This window comes from Panicum virgatum, chromosome 3N (genome assembly GCF_016808335.1).
Source record: "Panicum virgatum strain AP13 chromosome 3N, P.virgatum_v5, whole genome shotgun sequence".
In the NCBI taxonomy this organism is placed as follows: domain Eukaryota; kingdom Viridiplantae; phylum Streptophyta; class Magnoliopsida; order Poales; family Poaceae; genus Panicum; species Panicum virgatum.
In genome coordinates this window covers 23,755,849-23,777,978 of record NC_053147.1, presented here as the reverse complement: position 1 = coordinate 23,777,978, position 22,130 = coordinate 23,755,849, and the positions used below count along the sequence as shown (strand labels likewise).

Genomic DNA, 22,130 nt, shown 5'->3' with positions numbered 1-22,130 from the left:
AGGAGGGCGGTGCTGCGATCGGGAGCGCTGGCGGTTCGGCCTCAGCTGATGTGAGCCGTCGGATGGGGCACGGCGATCCGTGGGTGAGGTAAAGGGACCAATGAGAAGAGACATTGGAGGGGGCGACAGATCATGATCCATTGCTCCTCGTGGGTGTTTTGTATCTTTGCCCCCTGTTTGGAAAGTACACCTCAACCCTCGAGGTTTCTGCGAATTGAATATTTCTAATCTTCAAATTGTATGTATTTTTTGTGAAAGTTATGAATTTTCGCTTTGTGTGGCACTGGCACCCAAGCTGATCAATTCTACTTGAAATTAGGAAGACGATGAGGTAAGACGCGAGATGTTAGGATTTTCTTTTCTCTATGATGGCTATACATTATGTCTTTTGCTAGTAAGTTTGATATAAAAAAAATTTTTAGCAAACATCATATCTCAATTAAGGCTATTGGTAACGAGGAAATTGCATATTTAGGATTCCACATATCGTGTTTCTAAGCTTTTCTATTACTAACATGGACTTGGTAAAAATGGGATTCCAAATATGTGCAACTTGATTTTTATATCATTAGATGTATTTTCTCTCTTTTCTATTTCGTTTTTAATGTCTCTAGCATGTGAACCGACCATCTTTATTGGAGTACATAAGGTGACTTATGGCAAAAATGCGAAACGCGATGTTTAGAATTTTAAATATGCAATTTTCTCATTAGTAACATACAACCGCAACATACCTTTTCTCATTTCTCTACCGCTTATTTCTCAACAACTAACATCGATGCACATGCGACACACACGTGATTTAAGAATCTAATTATATTTTTAATTTAAAAGTGTATTTAATTAATTATTAATTAATTTAATATTCAAAATAAATTCTAAAAACATGTATCATGATAAATGACACTGCTATTTCATAGGTTAGATCGACACAAATCTAATGTAACAGGAATGGCTATAACAAATAATTGGGAACAAATTATATGCATTATTTCTCCCCATGGAATCAAATTTTCCAAACATAGAAAAAGAAATGATCTCATCTCCATTCTCGTTCTTAGAAATAAGAAAAAGGGGTCAAGATCAAGATCAAAATTAAGCCTGGGTACATGTAGTGCTGAATAAAATTCAATAACTTATCTCAAAACAGTTAGAAGATCTAGTGGTAAGAAAATAAAAGTGAAGCATACTCATTTACTTGAAAGAAATCATTTTGGCAAATAATAGGAGGATCAACCATATTATACAAGAAGAAATGATTCAGAAACATAGTAGAAAAAGAGAGTCTAATGGCTAGTTTGTTGGATAGTACAGATATATGAAGAGTAAAGGATGGCTAAGTGTATAGCTAAATAGCAATATGAAGAATGAGATTTAGCTCTTTTTTTTTAAGATGCTCTATTATGGATGGAATATTTGGTTTGGCGGATTACCTCATCCCGAAATGCAACAGTTCACCATAGATCTAATGAATTTTGGTGGGATGATTTTGTTCCTTATAATTCAGTTAACCATGTGCCCTTTTGTGATGGATAACGTGATGATTGATCAGAACATTTTATTTCTTAAACCGAACAATAATGTAAGAAGCCGCTGAGAAGGATCGATGCGGATGCGAGCGGCAGCCTGCGTGGCTTTATGCCTGCATGGGCTGGGCTTTTGGCATAGAAAGTCCACCGAATGAACAAATGTTGCTGCTGGGCTGTTAGAATTGAGTAGGCGAGCTTGGTGAGCTTAACCACGAATCGGGCCATTTCGTGACGAGCCAGGCTGCTAGTAGTACGATGCAATCCCTCGCGCCTTTTTCATTTTTATATTTAAAAAAAACAAAATTTCAAAAATATATGTCGAATAGGGGAATTTTCAAAAATGGGTGCCTGTCGCTCCTCTAATGGGCGACAAGGTGCCTGTCGCCCATCCAGTGGGCGACAAGACCTAAATATATAAAAAAATTTACATTTAGGTCCTGGCGCCCAAGGCGTATTAAACAGTGAACTTGTAAAATCGATATAAAATTGTAGAAAAATCGTAAAAATGCAAACTCAACTGTTCTGGATTCTATGAAACAAGATCTACAACTTTTGTTACATAAAGTTTTTTATTTTATCAATGTATCTAAATCAAGAAAAATAGTTTTTGTACCTAGAAAAATATGAAATAATTCATTTGGTCTAGTTGTGCTTATCTAAAATTTACCAAACTTTTTTTATAGCTCTTAGGAAATAAAATAATGGTACTGTAAAAGTTATGACTTCTAATACTCAGTATAGCAGCATGGATAAATAACCTATTTAAACTAGACATATTGCAAGATCTAATTTAAAAACTTATTCTAGAAATGTCTTCTGGACCTACCAATTTTTTACAAGCCTATTCTCACCATATGAAACACTCTGGCCAAAGATGACATGCATCCAAAGGATGGATCTTGAGATTTAAATAAAAGTGCATTAAACTCGTATTTAAAATAGAAAAAGATAAATTGATCAAATGAAAAACTTTAGGTAACAAAAGTTGTAGATCTTGTTTCATAGAATACAGAACAGTTGAGTTTGTATTTTTGTTTATTTTTCTACATTTTATATTAATTTTATAAGTTCACTGTTTAATGCGCCCTGGGCGCCAGGACCTAAATGTAAATTATTTTTTACATTTAGGTCCTGTCGCCCATTGGACGGGCGACAGGCACCCTATCGCCCATTACGGGGGTGACAGACACCCATTTTTGAAAATTTCCCTATTCGACATATAATTTTGAAATTTTGTTTTTTTTAAATATAAAAATGAAAAAAGCGCCAATCCCTCCCGGTGCCAGTGGGCTTGTCTACCCGTACCGTAAGCACGGCCAGCGCTGTAGCCAACCACGCGGCGGCAATGAGGCTGCCAGCACGGCAACCTGTAAAGGACCATGGAGGACGCCTATATCGAAAAATGGTCTGCAGCGGCATCCGCTAAAGCCTACGCAAACGTCGCGGACGAACGCGGATCCGCGATTCCTAGCGTCCTTCGAGGACGTCCGCAAAGCCCGAGTCAGCCCCACTGAGCCCGAGTCAGCCCCACCGAGCCTCCGCTCGCTCCGCCCCGCCATGGCTGTCGCGTACCGGCCTCCGCGCCTCCACTCGCTCCGCGCCCGCCATTGCCGCCGCGGACCGGCCTTCGCGCCTGCGCGCCGCCGCTACCGCCGCAGGGGAGGGAGAGGGGGGAGCAGGGGGAGGCCATGGCGGGATCTGTTGGTCGCCGCCGTCGAGATCCGTGCCGCCGCCGCCGTGCCGCCATTGGTCCCATGCAGGCGGCAGGCCGCACTGGAGAGAGACGACGAGGGAGGGAGGAGGGCCGGCACCTCCTCCATGGGAGGGCGAGGGAGGAGGAGGGGGCCGTGCGCGCGCACGCCACGACGGGACCGCCATGGGAGGTGCGCTCGAGGCCGCCAGGGAGGAAGAGGGGCCGCCGGGTCCGGATGCCGCCGTCGGAGCTCCGACCGCCGGATCCGGACGCCGTGGCGAGGGAGGAGGAGGGGGCGGAGGGCCGGCCACCATGGCCGCCGCGTGCCCAGCCGTTGTGTGCCTCCCGCGTGCCCAGCCGCCGCGCGTCTCCCGCAGCCGGCCCGCCGCGCGTGCCGGCCGCCTCCGCCCCGGTGCGCATGCCCGGCTCGAGGTGCCGCCGGCCTGCTCCGCCTCGGCGCGCGCGGCCTGCCCGACGCCGCGCTCGTCGCCCACCTCCGCCCTGCAGGGGAGAAGCGGAGCAGGGGAGAGCGAGTAGGGACGGGTCCATGCCCGAGCTCGGGGCCTCGCCGCCAGCCGGAGGGAGCAGGGAGGTGGGAGGGGAGCATCCGCCGCCGCTTGCGGGCGTCCGCCGTTCGCGCCAGGGTGCTCCGCGCGGGAGCTCCTCCGCCTGTGAAGGGGCACGGCGCCCCCGCGCGCTCGCCGGCGGCGGTGGCTTCGCCGGTGAGGGATGCCGGAGAGAGAGAGCGCAGGGGGGAGGGCAGAGACGTAGGAGGGGGAAGGAAAGAGAGAGAAAAAAGAAAAGAGAAAAAAATGAGTTCGTAGTTGGATGATTGAATAAAATACGAGGTAGTTGGGATAAAGTAGAGATATAGAGTTTGAATGAGTACGGAGAAACTAGATGTAGAATAGAGAATATTGATGATCAAAATAAAATATAACTTTTAAAGAATAAATTTAAAGTATGAGAAGTGCAGAGAGCCTGACGGCCTCACGGCAGCCCCGCCGGGGCCGCCCGTGCGCGCTGCCGGTGCCCATGTGCTTGCGGGCTCGGCCCCGTGAGCAGCCAACGTGGGGCGGTTGCCGGGGTATGTCAGCATGTGGCCGCTCAATCTTTCTTCAGTCATCACACGGGGGTGCGGGGTGCCCTGCCGCCGCACCGCACGCACGAAGTGTCCGTCCCCTGCTGCTCGCGTTCGCGTCGCCCGGGGGCCTCGGTCCCGTCGTCCCGGTGCTTCGCTCCGTCTCCGTGGTGTGGTGGCAGCGATGATTGCCGCGCGCGGCCATGTGTCATGTGTGCCGGTCGCCCTGGAGTAAAAGCTCGCGGACCCGCGTAATCATGCGGCGTTCCCACGCGCCGCGACCGCCGTCGCCTCGCTCGCTCGGCGCGTGCGGACCTGTGCCACTCGCGTGTTCATGCCCTTCGTAAAGGAACTATTGATCCAGCCGCAACGAATTGGTCTGAATTCAAACTCAAATACCTCCGCCGGAACAGATTACAGGAGCACAACGAAATCTACAAAGAAATTCAAAGGACGCTGCAAATTTTCATGGAGTTTGGAGTACAAAGAGACGGCCTTGGATACGAATTTCCAGAGAGTTGGAATGCAGAGCAAAAGACTCATGCCGGCTGCCGATGGGCAGCGAATAAAAATGGACGGTAAATATAAGGCTGTCTCCAACAGCGTATCTAAAAGGTGACCCAAAGGCAAAATGGGTTGTGTACAGTGGTTTGGATACTAAAAACCATCCTCCAACGGAAGACGCAAAGCGCTACTCATTTTGCCTACACAGACGGAGCGGGACACAAAATTGAGTCTCTCCTCCGTGCGATGCAAACCGACCGCGTCTTCTCCAGGCGGGACCCGCGCGGCTGGCGGGGAGCCGCGGCGCGTCCAGGTTGGTCCGCGGGGAGCGGGGCGCGGAGCCGCCGGTGCAGCAGGTTCGTGGCGGAGCGCGGAGAGGAGCCAACGACGTGGTGGGTCTGCGGCGGAGCGCAGCCAGCCCGCCCAGGCGAGACCGCGGCGGGGAGCAGGCGTGGCGGAGGGCAGGCGCGGCGGCGGGGAGCAGTCGCAGCGGAGGGCAGCGGTGGCGGCGGGGAGCAGCCGCGGCGAGGAGCAGCCGACGGCGAGGAGCAGTCGCGGCTGGGAGCATCCGGCGGCGGAGGGCAGCCGTGGTGGGGACCACGCAGCAGAGAAAGGAAGACGGCGGTGGGGAAGAAGATTGGGTCTGCTGTTGGAGAGGATAAGTTTTGGGTCCATAACTCTTCCACTGTGCGCCACCTAAAACTATGAAATGGGCCTCCAATTTAGGTTGCATTGTTGGAGATAGCCTAAGAAACCAAGAAAGAATTTGCCCGGGTTGCTATCAAATCATCAGAATATATCTTTCTAGTATTCGTGGATTCGTGGGGAACCCGACGAGAGGCTCGAAAGGATAAGGACGGATCGTGATGAATCGCGCCCCCCAACCGCATTCGTGTACTGTCGCGGAGATCCAAAATCTTTATTAAATGTTTCGCGCATCGATGAGCCAGCCCCGTGGCCGTGGGACATGCTCCGTCTCCCTCTCCCCTGTACACGTCTGTCAGTTCATGAACGAAGATGCGGGCATTTGTTCCAATCCTTCAGCAATATCCATTTGCTCACCAAATTCTTCTCTGTTTTTTTTTCATTTTCGTAGTGACAATTCTTCGTAATTTCGAGCTACTTTTGGCGACCAGAGGAATAGCTTCTGATGCTGGAGGTTCTCATTAGACAGACAAGCAATGTCATCCTACTCAGGGGCGGGCCCATTGAATTCAATAGTTGAATACTAATTATTTTGGAACAAAAATTTTATACATATAGTGTATTCCAAGCATATAATTCAAAAAAACAAAAATTATATTATAAATCAGACTACTAAGGGTTCATTTTTAGTTTTAGTCCAAAACAACCAAACAGCCCACCCCACCCCCGGCCCATTCCCCTCACCCGGCCCAAAATTGAGCCAGTTCCCCCACCCTGACCATGCCTGTCCTGCGCCCTTGCCCTGCTTCAGCCTCGCCCCTAGCGCACGCTGCGCACCCGCGCCGCCGCCAGTCGGGGGCTCAAGCTCGCCCTCGCCGGTCGCCGCGACGCCGGCCGCTACGCCCCCCTAGTGCATCCCGTCCTGATCCGCTCCACCGACCGCCGTGCGCCACTACGGCCGCCGCCCGGCCCCGTCCTACAGCAGCTGCACCAAGCGCCGCCCCGTATCGCCGTCCCCGATCTGCAGCCCATCCCCTGTGAGCAGCCGCACCGCTGTCCGCTGGCCGCACCGCCGTAGGCCGTAGCGCGCAGGGGCCAGTGGCTGGCCGCCTGGCTGTAGGGGGCGCCGCCCCTGGGTGGCGCGCTCCTGTGTGTTGCCTGCCTGCCTTCCTGCGCTGCTGACAGGCTGCTGCGCAGTGACGCCTAGGCCCCAGGGAGCAGCAGCCTGCAGCTAGCAGGGCGAGGCACATGCCTGGCCGCCTGTGGAGGAGGGGCCGCGTGGAGCAGTCGAGCAGGCCGGCTCGAGAAGACAGCAAGGAGCCATACCAGTGAACCAAGGTGAATAGAGGATTGCCAAATTCATTCATAATTTTTTATTACTTATGGTCATGAATTTGCGAAAAAAATAGCAGCAATGTATAGATGTGCACATCCTTATCAATGTCATTTTCTATTTTATTTATTTCAGATAATCACACTTTGATAGGTTGAATATTTAGTACATCTATTATCTATGTGTTGAATAATTTTCAAATTATGAATAATTTATGTTATCGGTACTCAATTACCTGCAACAGCGGAATGCATGTGTGTATTTTGAGTAGTCAAAAAAAATTTAATCAACATTTAAAATTTTGAATACCCACCGCCCAAATCCTGAGCCCGCCCCTGATCCTACTGTTTAAGAACTTTCTAAGTTGGTGCTGATGGTGTGCCTGTCCACCCACTATTGTCCTTGAACGCATCTTCTGCAGCTTATTCTAAGAACGTGAAACCAAAGTCATTTGTATTTCTTATATTTTCGCACCAACTATGAACTACGTATGGACATGTAATTCCTTGATTGCTGTACTTCTGCAACGTACATTTAAGTATTTAGCTAGTGTAAAAATAAATCTTTAACTTCAAAGATAATGGAAAAATAATGCGCGCCGGCTGGCCACAGCAATACAGCACAGCAGCATAAGAGCCGTCCTATATAAAGCCGCGACTCTCCCGGCTCTCTTCTCAATCCAGACACACACAAGCCAAGTGACCGCCTCTCTGCTCACTCACTCCGTGCCACCCCCGCCGCCTGCGCGTCCGCGAACCCCGAGCGAGGCCGATGTCGTCGCAGCGGCCGGGCCGGCACCAGCGCCGGGCGTCGCAGAGCGTGTTCGTGCTCCCGGAGAACCTCGCCACCCTCGACGTCGACGCGGTGGCCGAGGCCGGCGGGAATAAGGCCGGCGCCGAGCAGCAGGCGAGGCCGCCGGCGGGGCGCCACCGCCGGGCGATGTCGGTGGCAGTGGCGTCCAGGGACCTGGAGCTGATCAAGGAGGACCTCGGCAGCTACAAGATCGGCGCCTGAGCTCGCCAGAGGCCGTGCGCCTCCACACTTGGCGTCGCGTGTGTATAGAGCCCTGTGGGTGAACCGTACCCGAAGCTGGCTTTGATCGACGCTTACTAGTTGGCTCAAGTTATTAAGTTCTCCGTTGGTCTTTTTTTTTTTGGCTCATGCCTGTCACACTACTGCTATGTAAACTTCTCATCACGACGAAGAAAGTATTTGAACTTTTAATCGCATACCAAGATCGATCGGTACCTCTGCTCTGCGACAGCGGCAGGACTTCGTTCTCTGCGTTGTATTTTGATAGCCATAAAAAAAAGGGTAGTGATGATCACCAGTTATATATATATCTTGCATCTGTTGAGTAGCGAATGGCGTTTAGATTCTAGATGCCGTGACCGATCTTAGCTCGTTCTCCTCGCTAGAACTAGAAGTCTAAAACTCGTATAAGTTCTTCAGACTGTTCAAATCTGCTTTTGTTGCTCTGATGGCGAGAGATGGCAAGTGGCCACAAGCCCAGCATAAGCTCAGTACCTCGAACAGATTCGTGTCGCTTTGAGAAAAGCGGGCAGCGCCTGTCGTTCTTCTATACTTGGACAGCGTCGTCTGCAGAAGCGCATCGGAATCGCGAGATGTTCCTGGATCAATCTCCTCGATCGGGTGAAGTCTCGGCCACACTCTGGCTGGCTGCAGCTGCAGTACTCTCAAATTCCCAATCTCCCATGGCAACACGTACGAGCAAAGAAAGATTAAAGTAGGGGTGCCCTGTCCCTCGCTCGAGAAACAGGGGCACGTTCGCTGCATTTTGGCTCCTTCCCCTCGCCCATGCCGTGCATGTCGTTCCAGCTACCACAATTATACATATACATACATATGTAATTATTTATAGGATCCGTCTATTTAGCATGCGGGTTGCTGAATAACTATTCAACACCCACGGCGGAGTAAAGCTCCGGCGAGTTCAGCAAAATTGGAGAAAATTACGGTGCCTTGGTTACATGGGAGTAAAATCTCATTACGGAGTATATTGAATGGATTAAATGGGGACCGCGACTCTTGATTGAAGCGGATGGTCTCTATTATTATATTAAAGTATTTTTGAATGGTTAGTAACTCAAAAAAATTCCGTTTGACCATTGAAAGTGGAAAGTGAGGTGTTATCACGTAAGAAGGTATGGCATAATAAGAAATCGTTAGATGTAAAAAGTGAGCAGTAGGAAGTAAAAAGTGAGCATCTCCTACTAGTGAAAAAAGATTGCATTGTTCCCCGTCTGTCACATTTAATGGTAGTTTGACTAGCCACCTATCTGTCCCGATTTAATACTCATTGGACCCGGGGTTGAAAAATAGAAGTAGAATCATTCGTCTCCGTAAGTAAATAGCTCATGTCTATAGAAGCAATGCGTAGGGCTAAAATACGTGGAAGTAGAATCATTTTTGGTTAAGTAATTATTCTGAGAAGTAAGTTTTTTGAGTAATTTTCATTTTTGGTTAAGTAATTATTCTGAGAAGTAAGTTTTTTGAGAAGAAATTTAAATTTGAAGAAGTAATTCATATTTACTACATCATCTTTATAATAATTTTGAGTTTTTTGATGCCTTTATTTTTCAAAGAAGTAATTTCAAACAGGAAGAAGTAATATGCACAATAACTTTAAGGGAGTAATTTCAAAAAATTACACCAATATTTTCATGATGACTCAAATTGTAATAATACATTATATGTAGTCACAGATCTCACAAATCGGTAATTATTCTGAGAAGTAAGTCTTTGGAGTAGTAATTTCAAATTTGAAAAGTATTTCATATTTACTACATCATGTTTATAATGATTTTGACATCTTTATTTTTCAAAGAAGTAATTTCAAAACAGAAAGAAGTAATATGCTCAGCAACTGCAAGGAAGTAATTTCAAAACATTGGAGTAGTATTTTCACGCAATTGCCTCTTAAAATTATTACTTCACCACAAGTGTATCTTTACTCCCAACACCGGCGGAGATCCTAGGAGTTCGCCGGACATGATTTTTCTGCCGAGTCATTGGTTGATGTGTTAGCTTTGCTGTATTCTGGTGTGATAGTAGAGCTAGGAGGCGGAGGCGGGTTTCCATGCCGTTTCTGCACGGCTTTCTTCTTCCGACGGGAGGTTGCGCATCCTGGCCAGGTACTAGGTGAGCATCAGGATCAAGTGTTGTGGTAGCTGGTTGCTGTAGCAGGGTGTTTGTCGCCTCTGCTTCGTCTATGGCATCAGGGGTGGCCATCTTGCATGCCCAACCCATACTGGATCTCCTCACAGACTGTAAATTTGACCACTCATGTCTGTCAGAGAGCAATGCAAATCAAAACATCCAGAACATGTAAGCAATTGTAATTGATAAATTTGTGTTATTAGAAATCTAAAAAACAAATGATGAATGCTCTAGCACGATGGAGCAAATAGATCCAGTGCGGGTGGTAATTTTTAATTGTAGCATGAGTAAGTTGAATCTACACATCAAGTGTTGCCTAAAAAATGATGGGCTGTTCGACTGATCTAGTAAATAGTGTTTGGCTGGCAGAATGAATAGTATTATGTGAGAGGAGATAAGCCGAAATTGGACAAGCCGAGACAAGTCGAAATTGGATAAGCCGAACAGCCCCGCAATTCCTTGGGAATTGATAGGAAGCAACACCTTGAATATATACATGAACAGTATTTTTGAGAATCCACATGAAGCATCTACTGAATTGTCCATGGACAGTAAGGATATTTTGGGGCATTCAATTCCAGTTCGCGTGGGGGACTATTGGGGTTGGGGGCGGGGAGATTGCTGTGCGTGCATCTGGCCAGTGAACTGATGGACTGTAATTGCATAGGATGTGGATTTTGAGTTGAACACAGTGAGAGGAGGGGGGAGGGGATGGTGGTGCCTGAACTCACCGGCTTGAAGCGTTGTCGCCGAGTGGATCCCCTGCGCGTCGCTAGGAGTCAGGGGAGCGGGCGGAGGACAACCGCTAGCGACTGGGAAGGGCGCGGAGGGGCCGACCCAGCGGCGATGGTGGGTGAGCGGTACGGACCAGACGGGAGCCTGTGGATGTTGCACTTGACTGGTCGGCGACTCTGATTGCTGCTTGGCCCGTGTCTTCTGCGGCTTACCACCCAAAGAACTGCATCCAAGATGTGTGCAGCAGATTGACGTTAGCAGCCTAGCTGCCTCTCTATTGCACCAGGGGATACACCCATAGTCACGGGATTCGGGGTCGATGTCTCGTCCCACGACCCGGGAACGTCGTTCCGATTCGAGGGTCAGAATCAAAGAGGGTCAGTGTCCTATTCAAAATTGGATCGCGTCCCGGTTTGAGAGGAGTCGCAGCACCATTACTAGCAGATTTAATTGAGATAAGAAGGTTAATGGTGTGGTTTTTGTTAGATAATGAGCCGAGTACGTGTACTATGGTCTAAATGTATTCTTTTTATACATTTCTTATATGCTTGTGTAGATTAGTTTTTTCATTAGTAGCACATATATAGTTTTTGTCTTTTTAAAGACGCATTGACCCGAAAATATTGACCCGGATGAATCAGAGTCACGTTCCACATAATAATTTATCATTCCATAGAGGTATACCCCTTTGTACCACAATTTTATAAAGCGACGACCCTCGACTCGGTCGACCCAGGAATTTTGTGACTATGGACACACCAACAAGGGAGTTGAGTGGGCAGATGAAGGATTTGATGATTTTGGTCAAGAATGGGTATATATGTTCACTGCAAGCAACAAGATGATACGGATGAGATTTTTTTGCATAGAAAAATCAAAATTTTTAGGAGCTTACCAGTTGCACAGAGAACACAAGGCCGCACCACCGTTTGCACGAGCAGCCGCAGTCCGGTGTGTGGCAGGTCCAGCATGGAGCAGCTCCGGTGATTCTGCCAAAATCGCCTGGGCGGTGTTCCAGGGGCAAGAACGGAGATGGGATTTGGGGAGGAAAAATCAATAGCAATCAATTCTGCCAGAGGCAATTAATACCACTCCCACCACGCCACCGTAAAAGTATGATTTTTTATGTAAACTAGTAGGGTGCACTAGTAGGGTGCACGTGTGGTGGCACGTGTCTGAAAAAAATAATCATATCAAATTTTAGTTGCAACAAGTATTTTTGAGAAATTATATAGGTGAAAACAAACAACGAGGTCTCAATTGTGGTAAAAATAGGCAAAAATATTCGAAACATGAAAATAGGTAAATGGTATGTATAAGATAGTGTATAATAGTATGTATTAGTATATAATTATAAAAATATATTCGAAATATGATATCGCTATGAACACGACTGCTTTTCTTGCTAATGCATTGTGTTCTATTCGCTGCAAACGAACTGAATAACGCTCCAAATAGCTCTCACCGAGTAGGAGGCAAAGTTGCGTTCTTCCCTGGGGCCTCGACCGACGATGTCTGGCTTGCCCCAAGCTTTCCAACCGCTCGCTATAACATTTTATCAAATGGTCTTCATCAAATTCAAGATTTTGTTCCCTAACTCTCTCTAATGGTCTCTTGAGCGTTCATCTATTAGAAAACAAAATAGAGCATATACAATGTCAGCTTGACTAGAGTACACAACTAAGGAGAATTGGAACTTTGGAAGGAACATTTGTTTCATGGAGATAATCAGTAACATAGTTGAAAATACAATGTACATATACACACCAGCTTTCCAATCTGAGTCGGATGCGTTCTCTAGGCTTCCACAACATTTTAGGCTTGTCCCAAGTGAAGTACTACGGAAACTCTCTATACAAGTATCTGCACAAAGCAAGAAGCCATTCCATTCAGATAGAGAAAGCTCTACCCACATGTACTTTCATCAGGTGCTAATAATGCAGCTTCATAGAAAAACACAAGAGATAGGCCAGTTTTAAGCCGTATGATCATGGGTTTCAAAGAAATTGTTGTAGCCACATAACAATATTTGAGCAAAGGGGCTTTATGCAACCTATAGTATGTGATGCAACATTCGCAAATCGATCCCAGCCATATGCCATCTTATTTGTGCAATAACTGAAATAAACAACACAGGTTTAACAAATTAGTGTCTAGTAGGGTGCACTGCAGCACACACGTTTTTAAAGAACAATATTGTGAAAAAATACAACACTAAATTTTAATTGCAACACGCACTTTTAGAAACAATATATGGTGAAAAGAAACAATGAGGTCTCAATGTTGGGGTGAAAATAGACAAAATATGAAAAATATGAAAAAAGTTTATAATTATGAAAATAGGTAAATGATATGTATAAGGTAGTAAGAAGCACGTGCAAATAATTAGAAAGATAATTATACAAATAATGAAGATGCACGGGCCACAGACACGTGTCATAAAAAATATATTTTAAAAATAATTTCATTACAAGAAACAATTACTAAAGAAATTAACCTTGTTTATCAATAATGTTACAATCACTCTATATAAACTAAACAGACTTCTAAAAACATTCTTTAGTTTATATTCCTAAAATACTCCTGCTGGCGTGCTCAAAAAAAAAAAGACTCCTGCTGGCTATGCATTCATATATATATTTTACTACAAAATTATAATATTAAGAATTTGAATGTGCTACATCATAGAACTTGTTTAGCTCCTAACTCGAGCCACAACCGCAAATTTGATGCCATCATGCAACATAATGTCTGTATGTATGCCAATCTAACATCTGGAATAAAAACTCTATAAATGTTGATGACGTAACGTGTGTATATCTTTTAAACATATATCAATAATCAATAATAATATGAAATCACCATCTAGTGTTGACCCTGTGGGTATCCTCCAGCATTGATCAAAGAGATTGAAGTGTATAGTTTGAAAAAAAAATACATATAAATGATTAATATTTGGTAAACTCTTACTCGTCAACAATGAATTTAGTTGCCATGATAATATGGTTTTAGATGTCGGCTCGATGAATAGTTTACATCTCTCATCTTCGTAGTGCGTTACAAGATGAATACAGAGGAGGGGTGGTAACATAAATCCTTAAGCTTTCAAAATCTTATACAATTATCTCCAAGTATCATCAAAATGCAAATCGATTATGCTGGAATTACCAATATAAAAATTTCGTCCTCATCTAGGAATGACAAAGGAGATCCCCATGAGGAAGGAGGTGCGGAAGGTAGCCAAGCTCGCAGTGCAATATCTGGAGACGCTACTACGGCGATGGTGCATACCGCTTCCTGTTGGACTGCATCGCTCAGTTCTTCACCGACCTCGACTCCAACATCGAGCAGCTCACCCCCCGGCAGCAAGAAGAGGTAGATCGGGCTCACCACCAAGTGGTGCCCAACTCCGGGCTCATTATTCAGCAGGACGACGCTGCTCTGCGAGGCCATTGCCCACCGCCTCTTCCCGTGCAATTCCAGCCCCGACTACACCGACCTGACGGAGGAGCACTACGAATACCATCTGCTCCACCTCCGCCGCGAGGTGCTGGTGCCGCTGCGGGAGGTCATGGAGCTTCCGGAGGTGTACATGAGCGCCCAGTGATGGTCCGAGCTTCCCTACATGCAGGAAATAATCATCTCAAAATAACAGCCTCTAAAATGTCAAAGTGGAAGAGCAACACGTGGAAGAAATATTAGGTGATAACCCAAGCACCAGGAAACTGACCACGCCGGTTGATCCTGTCTAATGTCCATGCATTTTTTTTTGTAAAAGTACGGTAACGTCAAATGCTTATAGCTAACTATTAAATGAAGTGGTCTCAATTCAGTATGGCTAATTTCATGCAGACCCATATAACATATTAGAGAAAATAGCACCATGCCAGCCATAGATAAGAGATAGGAAATGAGTAAATCCCTTAAATGAAATTCACTCAAGGCTATACATTATCGGCAGTCACATAACTTGAGCATTTTACAGTTCCAACTTCCAACAATTATACATCAATTATATTTTTTACGGGTATTGTCTATTTATCATATGGGAAGATATATAAAATTTGTCTAGGAAAAGAAATTGTCTGCATCCTTATATTATTGGTAGTGGCAGGAATGTGAACCATAGGCGGTCTGAACTATGTAAATGAACTATATTTAATAGTGTGACAGTAGTCGTTGGCAGCATCAGAAAATTAGAAAAAGGCAGGATATGTGAAACTAAATCTATAACTGATCTGACAGGGTGTGTTGTAAGTATAGACTATATTTAACAGTGTTACAGTTTTGCACACACATATTAGAAAAAGGCAGAGTTGTTCTGTTGTGGGCCACCAGCATAGGAAGAATAGAGATAATGATGATATGAAGACTTACCAAGATGCTTCTCTGAACATAGCTTAGGCTAACACCATGCGCAGCAATTTGATGTGCTTCTTGTGCGTAGGCCTGATTAAATCACTAAATGTTTAGACTATGGTACCAAAAGGGTAAAAAGTAAGTGGATGTTTAAAATCCTAATATAATGAATCAGAGGAGACAATTATCTTTATCAAAAGGATTATATTACATCTAAAGATGCTAAATTGCCTGTAATGTTGATCCAACCTTATTTTTCCCAGTAATCTATGAATTGGAACTGCAACAAAAAAGATGTAGACAATCAATTTGGGAAGGAAAGGAACAGCCTGGATAGACCAATAAAGCATGCCTTTGGAGCTGAGTTTTTTTTTTTTTTTTTTTGGAAAGGAAACATAGAGAAGCGATACACTTCAGTAGATGAATTGCCATACACTTTAATACATGCATTTTCGTAAACTTTAGTAGATGAACACATTACATCATCCAATATTTGCAGCAAGATAAAACACAAATTAAATAATGATGCTCCCAGCATTCAAAAACTGCATAATACCAAGAAAAGTATCCGATTGCTACCTTCACAGTTTCAGAAGAGGAAATAACATTGTGGTGTTGTGGATTTAATGTTGCTGCAGGAAAGCCAGAGGTCAATTATCTTTGTAACTTATTATGGCCATCAAGTTCGACTCAATTCCAAATGTGTTTTAAGACGAGTATAACGAAACAACGACATCGTTAAGTGTATGGAGAATTCACCAGCTGCTGAGAAGTCAAACAACGGTGGCAGTGGCTGTCCACTCGGCAAGCACACCTTGGGATCCCGCATCGCATCAAAGAATGGATGAGCAGAAGAATCAACCTGAAAAATATAATTAAACATCTTTGATGATGAAGTACTGAGTTGCAAAGCTATCGCACTTCTCCAAAACATCATCAGCAACCAGACTGACGTGCTTTCCAATCAAAATAGAAATTCATTGTAAAGATAAATGGGATTTTATAAGTCACAAACCTGCATGTATGTCTCTCGAGAGGATCTCTCTGATGCTTGAAGCAATCTTAGCAGTCAACCAGGGCTCTGCCTTCTAAGCAAAAAAACATAAATTCATTAGTAACCACAAGCAAGATTATTCTAATAGTCCCAAAGTTAGACATTCATTAGTAATCTGACTTTAGCCAAAAAAAACCATTAGTCACCATTCACCAAAAGCAATAAACCATTTGATATTATTCTAGTAGGCATTAAAGATTTCAGAAGACAATTATTTTAACTCCTAACCAAGTGTAAGGATCAACGGCCGTTGAAGCAGAAGAGATGGCAAGAAGCTGGCATGGAGAGAGGAACAGGAGCTCACCTTGGTGTCCATGTGCTCCAGCTTCCTCCATTTCGCAAACATGTTGCCGTAGAACTTGGGATCCCGTCTGTTGCACTCTCTCGTCTTCTCCTTCATAGTCTTGTACACAAGCTTGACATCTAAGATGAGCACAAAAAATGGACAAAAGTTACTTTCACGATGTTTCTATCAATGTTTTATTCACTATCCTGACTATATGTTCTAGCAAACATATTGGTTCTACCTATACTAATAGTTTGCAGATAAGAAGTTTATACATATCTACATATAGCAATCATACAGTCAGAAATAGCTCTGAATCTTATTGTGGAGCAAAGATCAATTTTTTATTCATGTCAACACAACTCCATCCTCAAAAAGAAAAATAGGACTATATGAAATCCAACAATCTATTTGTAACAAATTCAAAGAAACTTAAATAGTCCACTTTCAGAAAAGTATAGAAAACACCAAGGAATCGATTTTAAAATTTCTTAAAATGTCAAAAAGAGCAGTGGGAAAAATATTAAGGAATTTTACCAAGTAATTTACCAAACTTTTAGAGTCTACACCTTGATCTGCTTGTGGAGTCGACCACAATAACAAGGCATTGGAACTTGGAAGCAGGCACGACTGCATATCCAAATGTGGCGTAGTATACAATTTAAACCAATACCAAATGTACAGTTTAATCAATTTTTACATACCTATGCTAGCTGGTACCTGTGAATTTGATTTAACTGATTCATGTAACAAACTTGATTTAGCTGCACCTGCGAACACAAGAATATAAGAACAGAAATTGAGAATTCAAACATAAGGAAGAACCGCATTGCAGCTGCTAAAGTTAATAGCAACTATTCTATCACAAGAAATGCTGATAAATGCTACGAGCTCCATATGCGGAATAGTACAAGGAACACAGAAACCAAAATGTCTGTTCAGAACAGGGCATGATTTAGCATAATAAAATTCCAAATGGCAAATAGGGAGTAATTTTAGGTGTTCCAACCAATCGATCCTACAATGTAGGAAATACCCAAGATGGACAATGTTTTGTGGCATCAACCATACTTTTTGGACGATGGGACTCCACAGCAGGGATTCACTCCAATAAAAAACAAATTTCGCCTATGTACTGCATTAACAGCATATCCTGAGCTACAGAGCAAATCATTTGAGACCCAGTTAGCCTAGCCAGGAATCATGGTCACGGCTTAAACTTTCAAAAGTTTAACAAGCCCATTATAAAGTTTAAACTATGGATACAGGATATCCTATTATGTGAAATCATTCCAATTGTTACCATATAGATAAAATTGGGAGGTAGTTACCGTTACGTATTCGCGATAGTTTCTTTGGTAACCCGTCAAGAAAATAAGCAGTGATTGCGCACCCGGTATTGCCTTCGAATCTCTCACCGGCCAATAGATAACCTGGCAAAAGCTAAACATTACCAGGTCAAAAAACTAAACCATGGCCCCGATGCAGAAAAAACTAAACCGGCCAATATAGATGCGCCCAAACAGTTAGCAGCAAAAACTGACCCTATCAGCATCAGCAAGCACCCCACGATCCAAGCTGTCCTGAACCCACTCCTCACTAACGAACTTCTTCCCCTCTGCTCGCGCAGCCACGCACGTCGGATCATCCTGTGCTGAAAAATCAAATCAGAGCCCGCCCGCTAGCCAAACCGCCAAGACAGGTAGAAACCAATTTGCACATCCAACTCAAGTAGAAGAGGTTCAACACGACCGCGTAGGTTGACATTAACATACTGTTAGTCCAAATCATCCAAACGCTGAAGAGGCATGAATTTCAGTCAGAAGACTGGAGGCAATCAGGTTAAAGACACATAAAAAGTAACGATCATGTGGTGATTATTATACTGTATGATATTTTTCTGAAAATACAGGTGACAGGGATTACCATTCGCCTGAACTTGGTACCATCAGCCTCTGAGAGTCATGGGCTGTTCCACCTCCATATTCATAAGTTTCTCTGGAAGTGTTACTTCTTCATACCTGTAAGAAGTTCCAATGTAAGCATGCCACATTACTTTCTTTCATTCTTTCTTTCTATTGAAAGCCGCATTACTTTTCTACTCTTAGAAAAGAACAATCTTCCATATATCACCAGTTCATAGCTATTCCATGCTATTACAGAAGGGAGAAACTGAGGTCTTTGAAAAGAGGTTACGAGCAGCAACTAAGATTGGCAAATGTTCAATACATTTAAATAAATGCAGAGGCTGATAATGCCTGCCTGAGAGGCTATGACCCTCATACCTACAGCTAGAATACCCAAGGTCAGACAGCGCGTCTCAACTCCAACCAAATATGCATTGCCGAGATAAAATTTGAGCAAACAGTTGGGTGATTAGGCCAGGCAAGAGAAGATCATTTTGAGTCACATCAGACAACAGATGCAAGTACTGTCAGCAAGCATAAAGCTTATGACAGGAGGGAGAAAATTTTTTGATGCAACATATCCAAGTTGATGGTGTAGAAAACTACCACAGTTCTGAAGGAGTGCATCATGAAGAAGCTAGGAATTCAGTCATAACTAATTTTCTAGAAACATATATTTAACACTTTACACATTGCAGAGAAACATATCCAGATGTAATGGCAGCTTACTGATTTTTAACACTTTACACATTGCAGAGAAACATATATTGCCAACACAGTAATAGCAAAATCTTAGCCAAGAAAATCTTTATTAACTTGCACTATCCAGAAGATTTTGGCCCTACTTGTTCCACAAGAACATGCAAGGTATCTATAATGCAGATACACAAGAATGTATTGAGAAAAAAAGACCTAGATATAGTATAGCTGTAAGGATAATGAAGTGACAAAACAGATAAAAAGATCCCCAAAACCGTTTTTACTCACTGGAAATTATCGTACTTCAAATCACTTCATATATAATGAAATTATGTGTGCCCTATGTGCATGAGGATTCACGGGAGTGATAAGGGACAATAATTGAAGACAAATTACCTGCAAGAAATATTGATCCATGAAATGCATGAAATTTGCCAAAAAAACTAAATTAAATCAATCTAAGGAACATACCTGCTGCAGCACCTGGCTTATAGTCGTCGTCTTCGAGCGCGATAACCATTGCCGGGATCCTGAATAACCAAATGAAGAGAACAAGACAGTTAAGACACCCTAAATAACCACCCTGACATTGAAAATGTACAAAAATAAAAAAAATCTAAATAGGTTCTTCGGTGCCGGGTGCCACACTAAAACCCCTAGGTTCCTCAGGTTCTAATGATTACAATGCAATTTACTCAGGCTTCTTAATATAAAGAAACATAGGGCTCCTAAGGATGAATAATACTAACCCTGAATCAGACTATAATCACTGCTAGGCTATAATATTGGTTTGTCCATCATTGCTTGTATAACCTACACCATATCATCCCTGAATTAACATTTATCAGATCTTTCTAAAAATGCAAGCTAAGAAGTTTGGTTGTACCTAACTGCCGTGATTTCCCCCTTCTTGCCTCGTCGATCTCCTGGAAAGTGAGGCCCTTCTTCTCGAGGAAGCACCCCCTGTAGACTACGGGGGAGCCCCTGACCTTGGGGTGGGAGAGGAACTTGACGGCGTTCTCGACGTAGTCCTCCCTCATGGGCTGCGGCGCCGCCTCGAACACGAGCTTGTCGGCCCCAGCTCCCGGATCAGCATCTGCTGGTGTTGCTGCTAGGGTAAGGATCCCATCCAATCAGGCATCAATCAGGATCCCAATCCCTAGTAGAGTTGGGAATTGACTCGAACCGAACTGTAAGAGGAGGGAATATGATCGAATTGGAGAGAGGCAGGTACCTGTGCTTGGGGATTGCTGCTGGACGGAGCCTGTGGCGGAGGCCATGGCCTCGCCCACGCCACTCGCGGGAGTCCACTGGATCTGCGCCACTATCCCTGCCATTTGTGACGACCTCCACCAGGCCTTCGTCGTCGCCAAGGGGGCCGCCACCAACACTGCTGCTGGATCCACCGACCGTCGCCGGGTTTCAGTCAGGGCCCAAGCAGGGGCTCGGTGGCGGGGGAAGCAAGGGTGCGAGGTGCAGGAGGAGTAGCGCGGCGGTGGGGCGCACGGGGCCGGAGGAGCATGCGGGCGGATCGGAGGAGCAGGAGGCTTGGCGCAGATCGGCCAGGACGGCGAGGATTGGCGGCCTGTGATGGAGAGGCGGCCGGGGACGGAGCGGCGGCTGCGGCGTGGGGATGGAGGCAGGGGAGGGCGCGAGGCGAGCGTGGGCGAGGGAGGAGGCGGCGTCGGGGGGAGGCGCGTCGCGAGGGGGGTCGGGGGGAGGCGCTGGAAGTCGGGGTAGGAGCCGGGAGGCGGGAAGGAAGGGGATCTCGAGCCAGGGAGCGCGACGATGTTGGAGGGGAAGCCGTAGAACCGTCGCAGTGCCATCGGGGCACGGAGGCGACGGTGACGGGGACGGCAACCATGGGAGACGGCGCGTCGCAAGGGCCGTGAGTTGGGGCGGAGGGCGCCGCTGGGAGGCAGCGTCGCGAGGGAGGAGGGGGCGTCGGGGAAGGCGGCGGCGCGAGGTGTGCGGCGGGGAAGGGGTAGGGGGCGTGATTGACGCAGGGAAAAACTTTCCGGCGGAAAACCGGAAAATTTTCCGTTTCCGCTAGTAGCCGGGAAATAGAATTCCGGTATTTTTCGTCATTTTTTGTTTTTAAATTTAAAAATTTAAAAATATTTGTAAAAAATTGGGAAAAAATATGATAAAAAATTAAGTGTTCTTCTGAGCAAATAGGACTAGAACACACTCAAATATAAGATCATTTGCTAGACTAAAATTACATTTTAGTTGAAAAACAAAGTTATTTGTAGTCTAATGAGGTAGGATTTATAGCTTTTTAATATCCGTACTATCAATGAGTTAAAAGAATATACCTTTTGAATGGAATGAGAGGTCTCCTTTATTTATCCTTACACTTTCATCATATCTTCATTAATTATTAAGTACTACGTGATATACATAAACATTGTTTATTGGATTGAACTTGGGTTTTTATATAGACTATGCAATTTATGTATTATAAACTTATATTATGGTCTATGCAATTTAAGTTATTGTGATAAATTTAGTTTTCATGTATTTTATTTGTGATTTCATGTGACAATATACTTTTGTTATGAATAATTTGTGTGTAATATATTTAATATGCATTGTACATTGCAATATACAATAGATAAAAAAATATTCTATTAAATTATTTAATTCTTCATATGTTTGGAGCATTTGTAGTCAAAAAATGACATTTTGCACCAGAAAGTCCGGAATTCCGCCGGAAAGTAGCGGAATTCCGCCGGAAAGTAGCGGAATTTCGCCCGGAATTTCCGGAATTCCGTTTTTTAAATTTGAATTCACCTTCCTTTCGTAAAATGCGGTTTTCGGCGGAATTTCGTCCGGAATTCCATTTCCGGTGATCGGCGGGATTCGTAAAAAACGAAAAAGTGAACCCTGGATTGACGCGGGCGGGTAAGCGGTGTCGTCGGTAAAAAATAAAAATGACGAAGGGGGCCGCGCCCTCGCTAATGAACGGAGGTGGGCGAAGAAATCATGTTCTTTCGTCAAATTTATAGTGTTACATGTGGCTCAAAAGTGGAGGTTTGTGAGGTGGGTATAGGGACTAATTTTGATGAAAATTATTTCAATTATTATAAATTCTTATAGTATATAATTGTAGTCTGTGTATT

At 44.7% G+C, this 22,130-nt stretch overlaps 2 protein-coding genes and 1 long non-coding RNA gene across 22 annotated transcripts; 1 reads left to right on the top strand and 2 right to left on the bottom strand.

The window, feature by feature from the left end:
- Positions 1-7,467: 7,467 nt before the first annotated feature.
- On the top strand, positions 7,468-8,118 carry LOC120665232. The gene has a single exon (XM_039944728.1). The coding sequence runs from the start codon at positions 7,557-7,559 to the stop codon at positions 7,797-7,799; it is 243 nt and encodes an 80-aa protein (XP_039800662.1). The 5' UTR covers positions 7,468-7,556; the 3' UTR covers positions 7,800-8,118.
- A 1,410-nt stretch (positions 8,119-9,528) lies between these two features.
- On the bottom strand, positions 9,529-11,834 carry LOC120665230. Of its 2 annotated transcripts, none has more exons than XR_005671123.1 (3): positions 11,596-11,834; positions 10,697-11,527; positions 9,529-10,095 (listed from the first exon to the last, which is right to left on the bottom strand). It is a non-coding gene; the product is annotated as an uncharacterized LOC120665230 (long non-coding RNA). The 2 variants fall into 2 exon arrangements; XR_005671122.1 differs by having other exon boundaries at positions 9,529-10,073.
- A 1,811-nt stretch (positions 11,835-13,645) lies between these two features.
- On the bottom strand, positions 13,646-21,014 carry LOC120665227 (wiskott-Aldrich syndrome protein homolog 1-like). 19 transcript variants are annotated; one of them, XR_005671118.1, is made up of 13 exons: positions 20,240-20,999; positions 19,892-20,113; positions 19,755-19,818; positions 19,477-19,535; positions 19,294-19,401; positions 18,326-18,420; positions 17,944-18,048; positions 17,731-17,832; positions 16,418-17,169; positions 16,075-16,147; positions 15,819-15,921; positions 15,078-15,149; positions 13,646-14,321 (listed from the first exon to the last, which is right to left on the bottom strand). XR_005671118.1 is itself a non-coding variant. In XM_039944712.1 (13 exons), the coding sequence occupies exons 1-4, from the start codon at positions 20,829-20,831 to the stop codon at positions 19,315-19,317; spliced, it is 963 nt and encodes a 320-aa protein (XP_039800646.1). In that variant the 5' UTR covers positions 20,832-21,013; the 3' UTR covers positions 13,646-14,321; positions 15,078-15,149; positions 15,819-15,921; positions 16,075-16,147; positions 16,418-17,029; positions 17,104-17,169; positions 17,731-17,832; positions 17,944-18,048; positions 18,326-18,420; positions 19,294-19,314. The 19 variants fall into 19 exon arrangements, 14 of the variants coding, with proteins under 14 accessions (XP_039800646.1, XP_039800648.1, XP_039800647.1 ...); XM_039944712.1 differs by lacking the exon at positions 19,755-19,818 and having other exon boundaries at positions 16,418-17,029; positions 17,104-17,169; positions 19,892-20,116; positions 20,240-21,013; XM_039944714.1 differs by lacking the exon at positions 19,755-19,818 and having other exon boundaries at positions 16,418-16,536; positions 17,104-17,169; positions 19,892-20,116; positions 20,240-21,013.
- Between the last annotated feature and the right edge of the window lie 1,116 nt (positions 21,015-22,130).

What these genes read in the sequence shown, in the direction of transcription:
- LOC120665232 (XM_039944728.1), top strand. Translation starts at nt 7,557, where the DNA reads ATGTCGTCGCAGCGGCCGGGCCGGCACCAGCGCCGGGCGTCGCAGAGC.
- LOC120665227 (XM_039944711.1), bottom strand. Translation starts at nt 20,831, where the DNA reads ATGGCACTGCGACGGTTCTACGGCTTCCCCTCCAACATCGTCGCGCTC. An exon ending in GCAGCAATCCCCAAGCACAG is followed by an intron (nt 20,117 to 20,239) that starts GTACCTGCCTCT and finishes TCCTTACCCTAG; the next exon opens with CAGCAACACCAGCAGATGCT. An exon ending in TAAGCCAGGTGCTGCAGCAG is followed by an intron (nt 19,402 to 19,476) that starts GTATGTTCCTTA and finishes TATTTCTTGCAG; the next exon opens with GTAATTTGTCTTCAATTATT.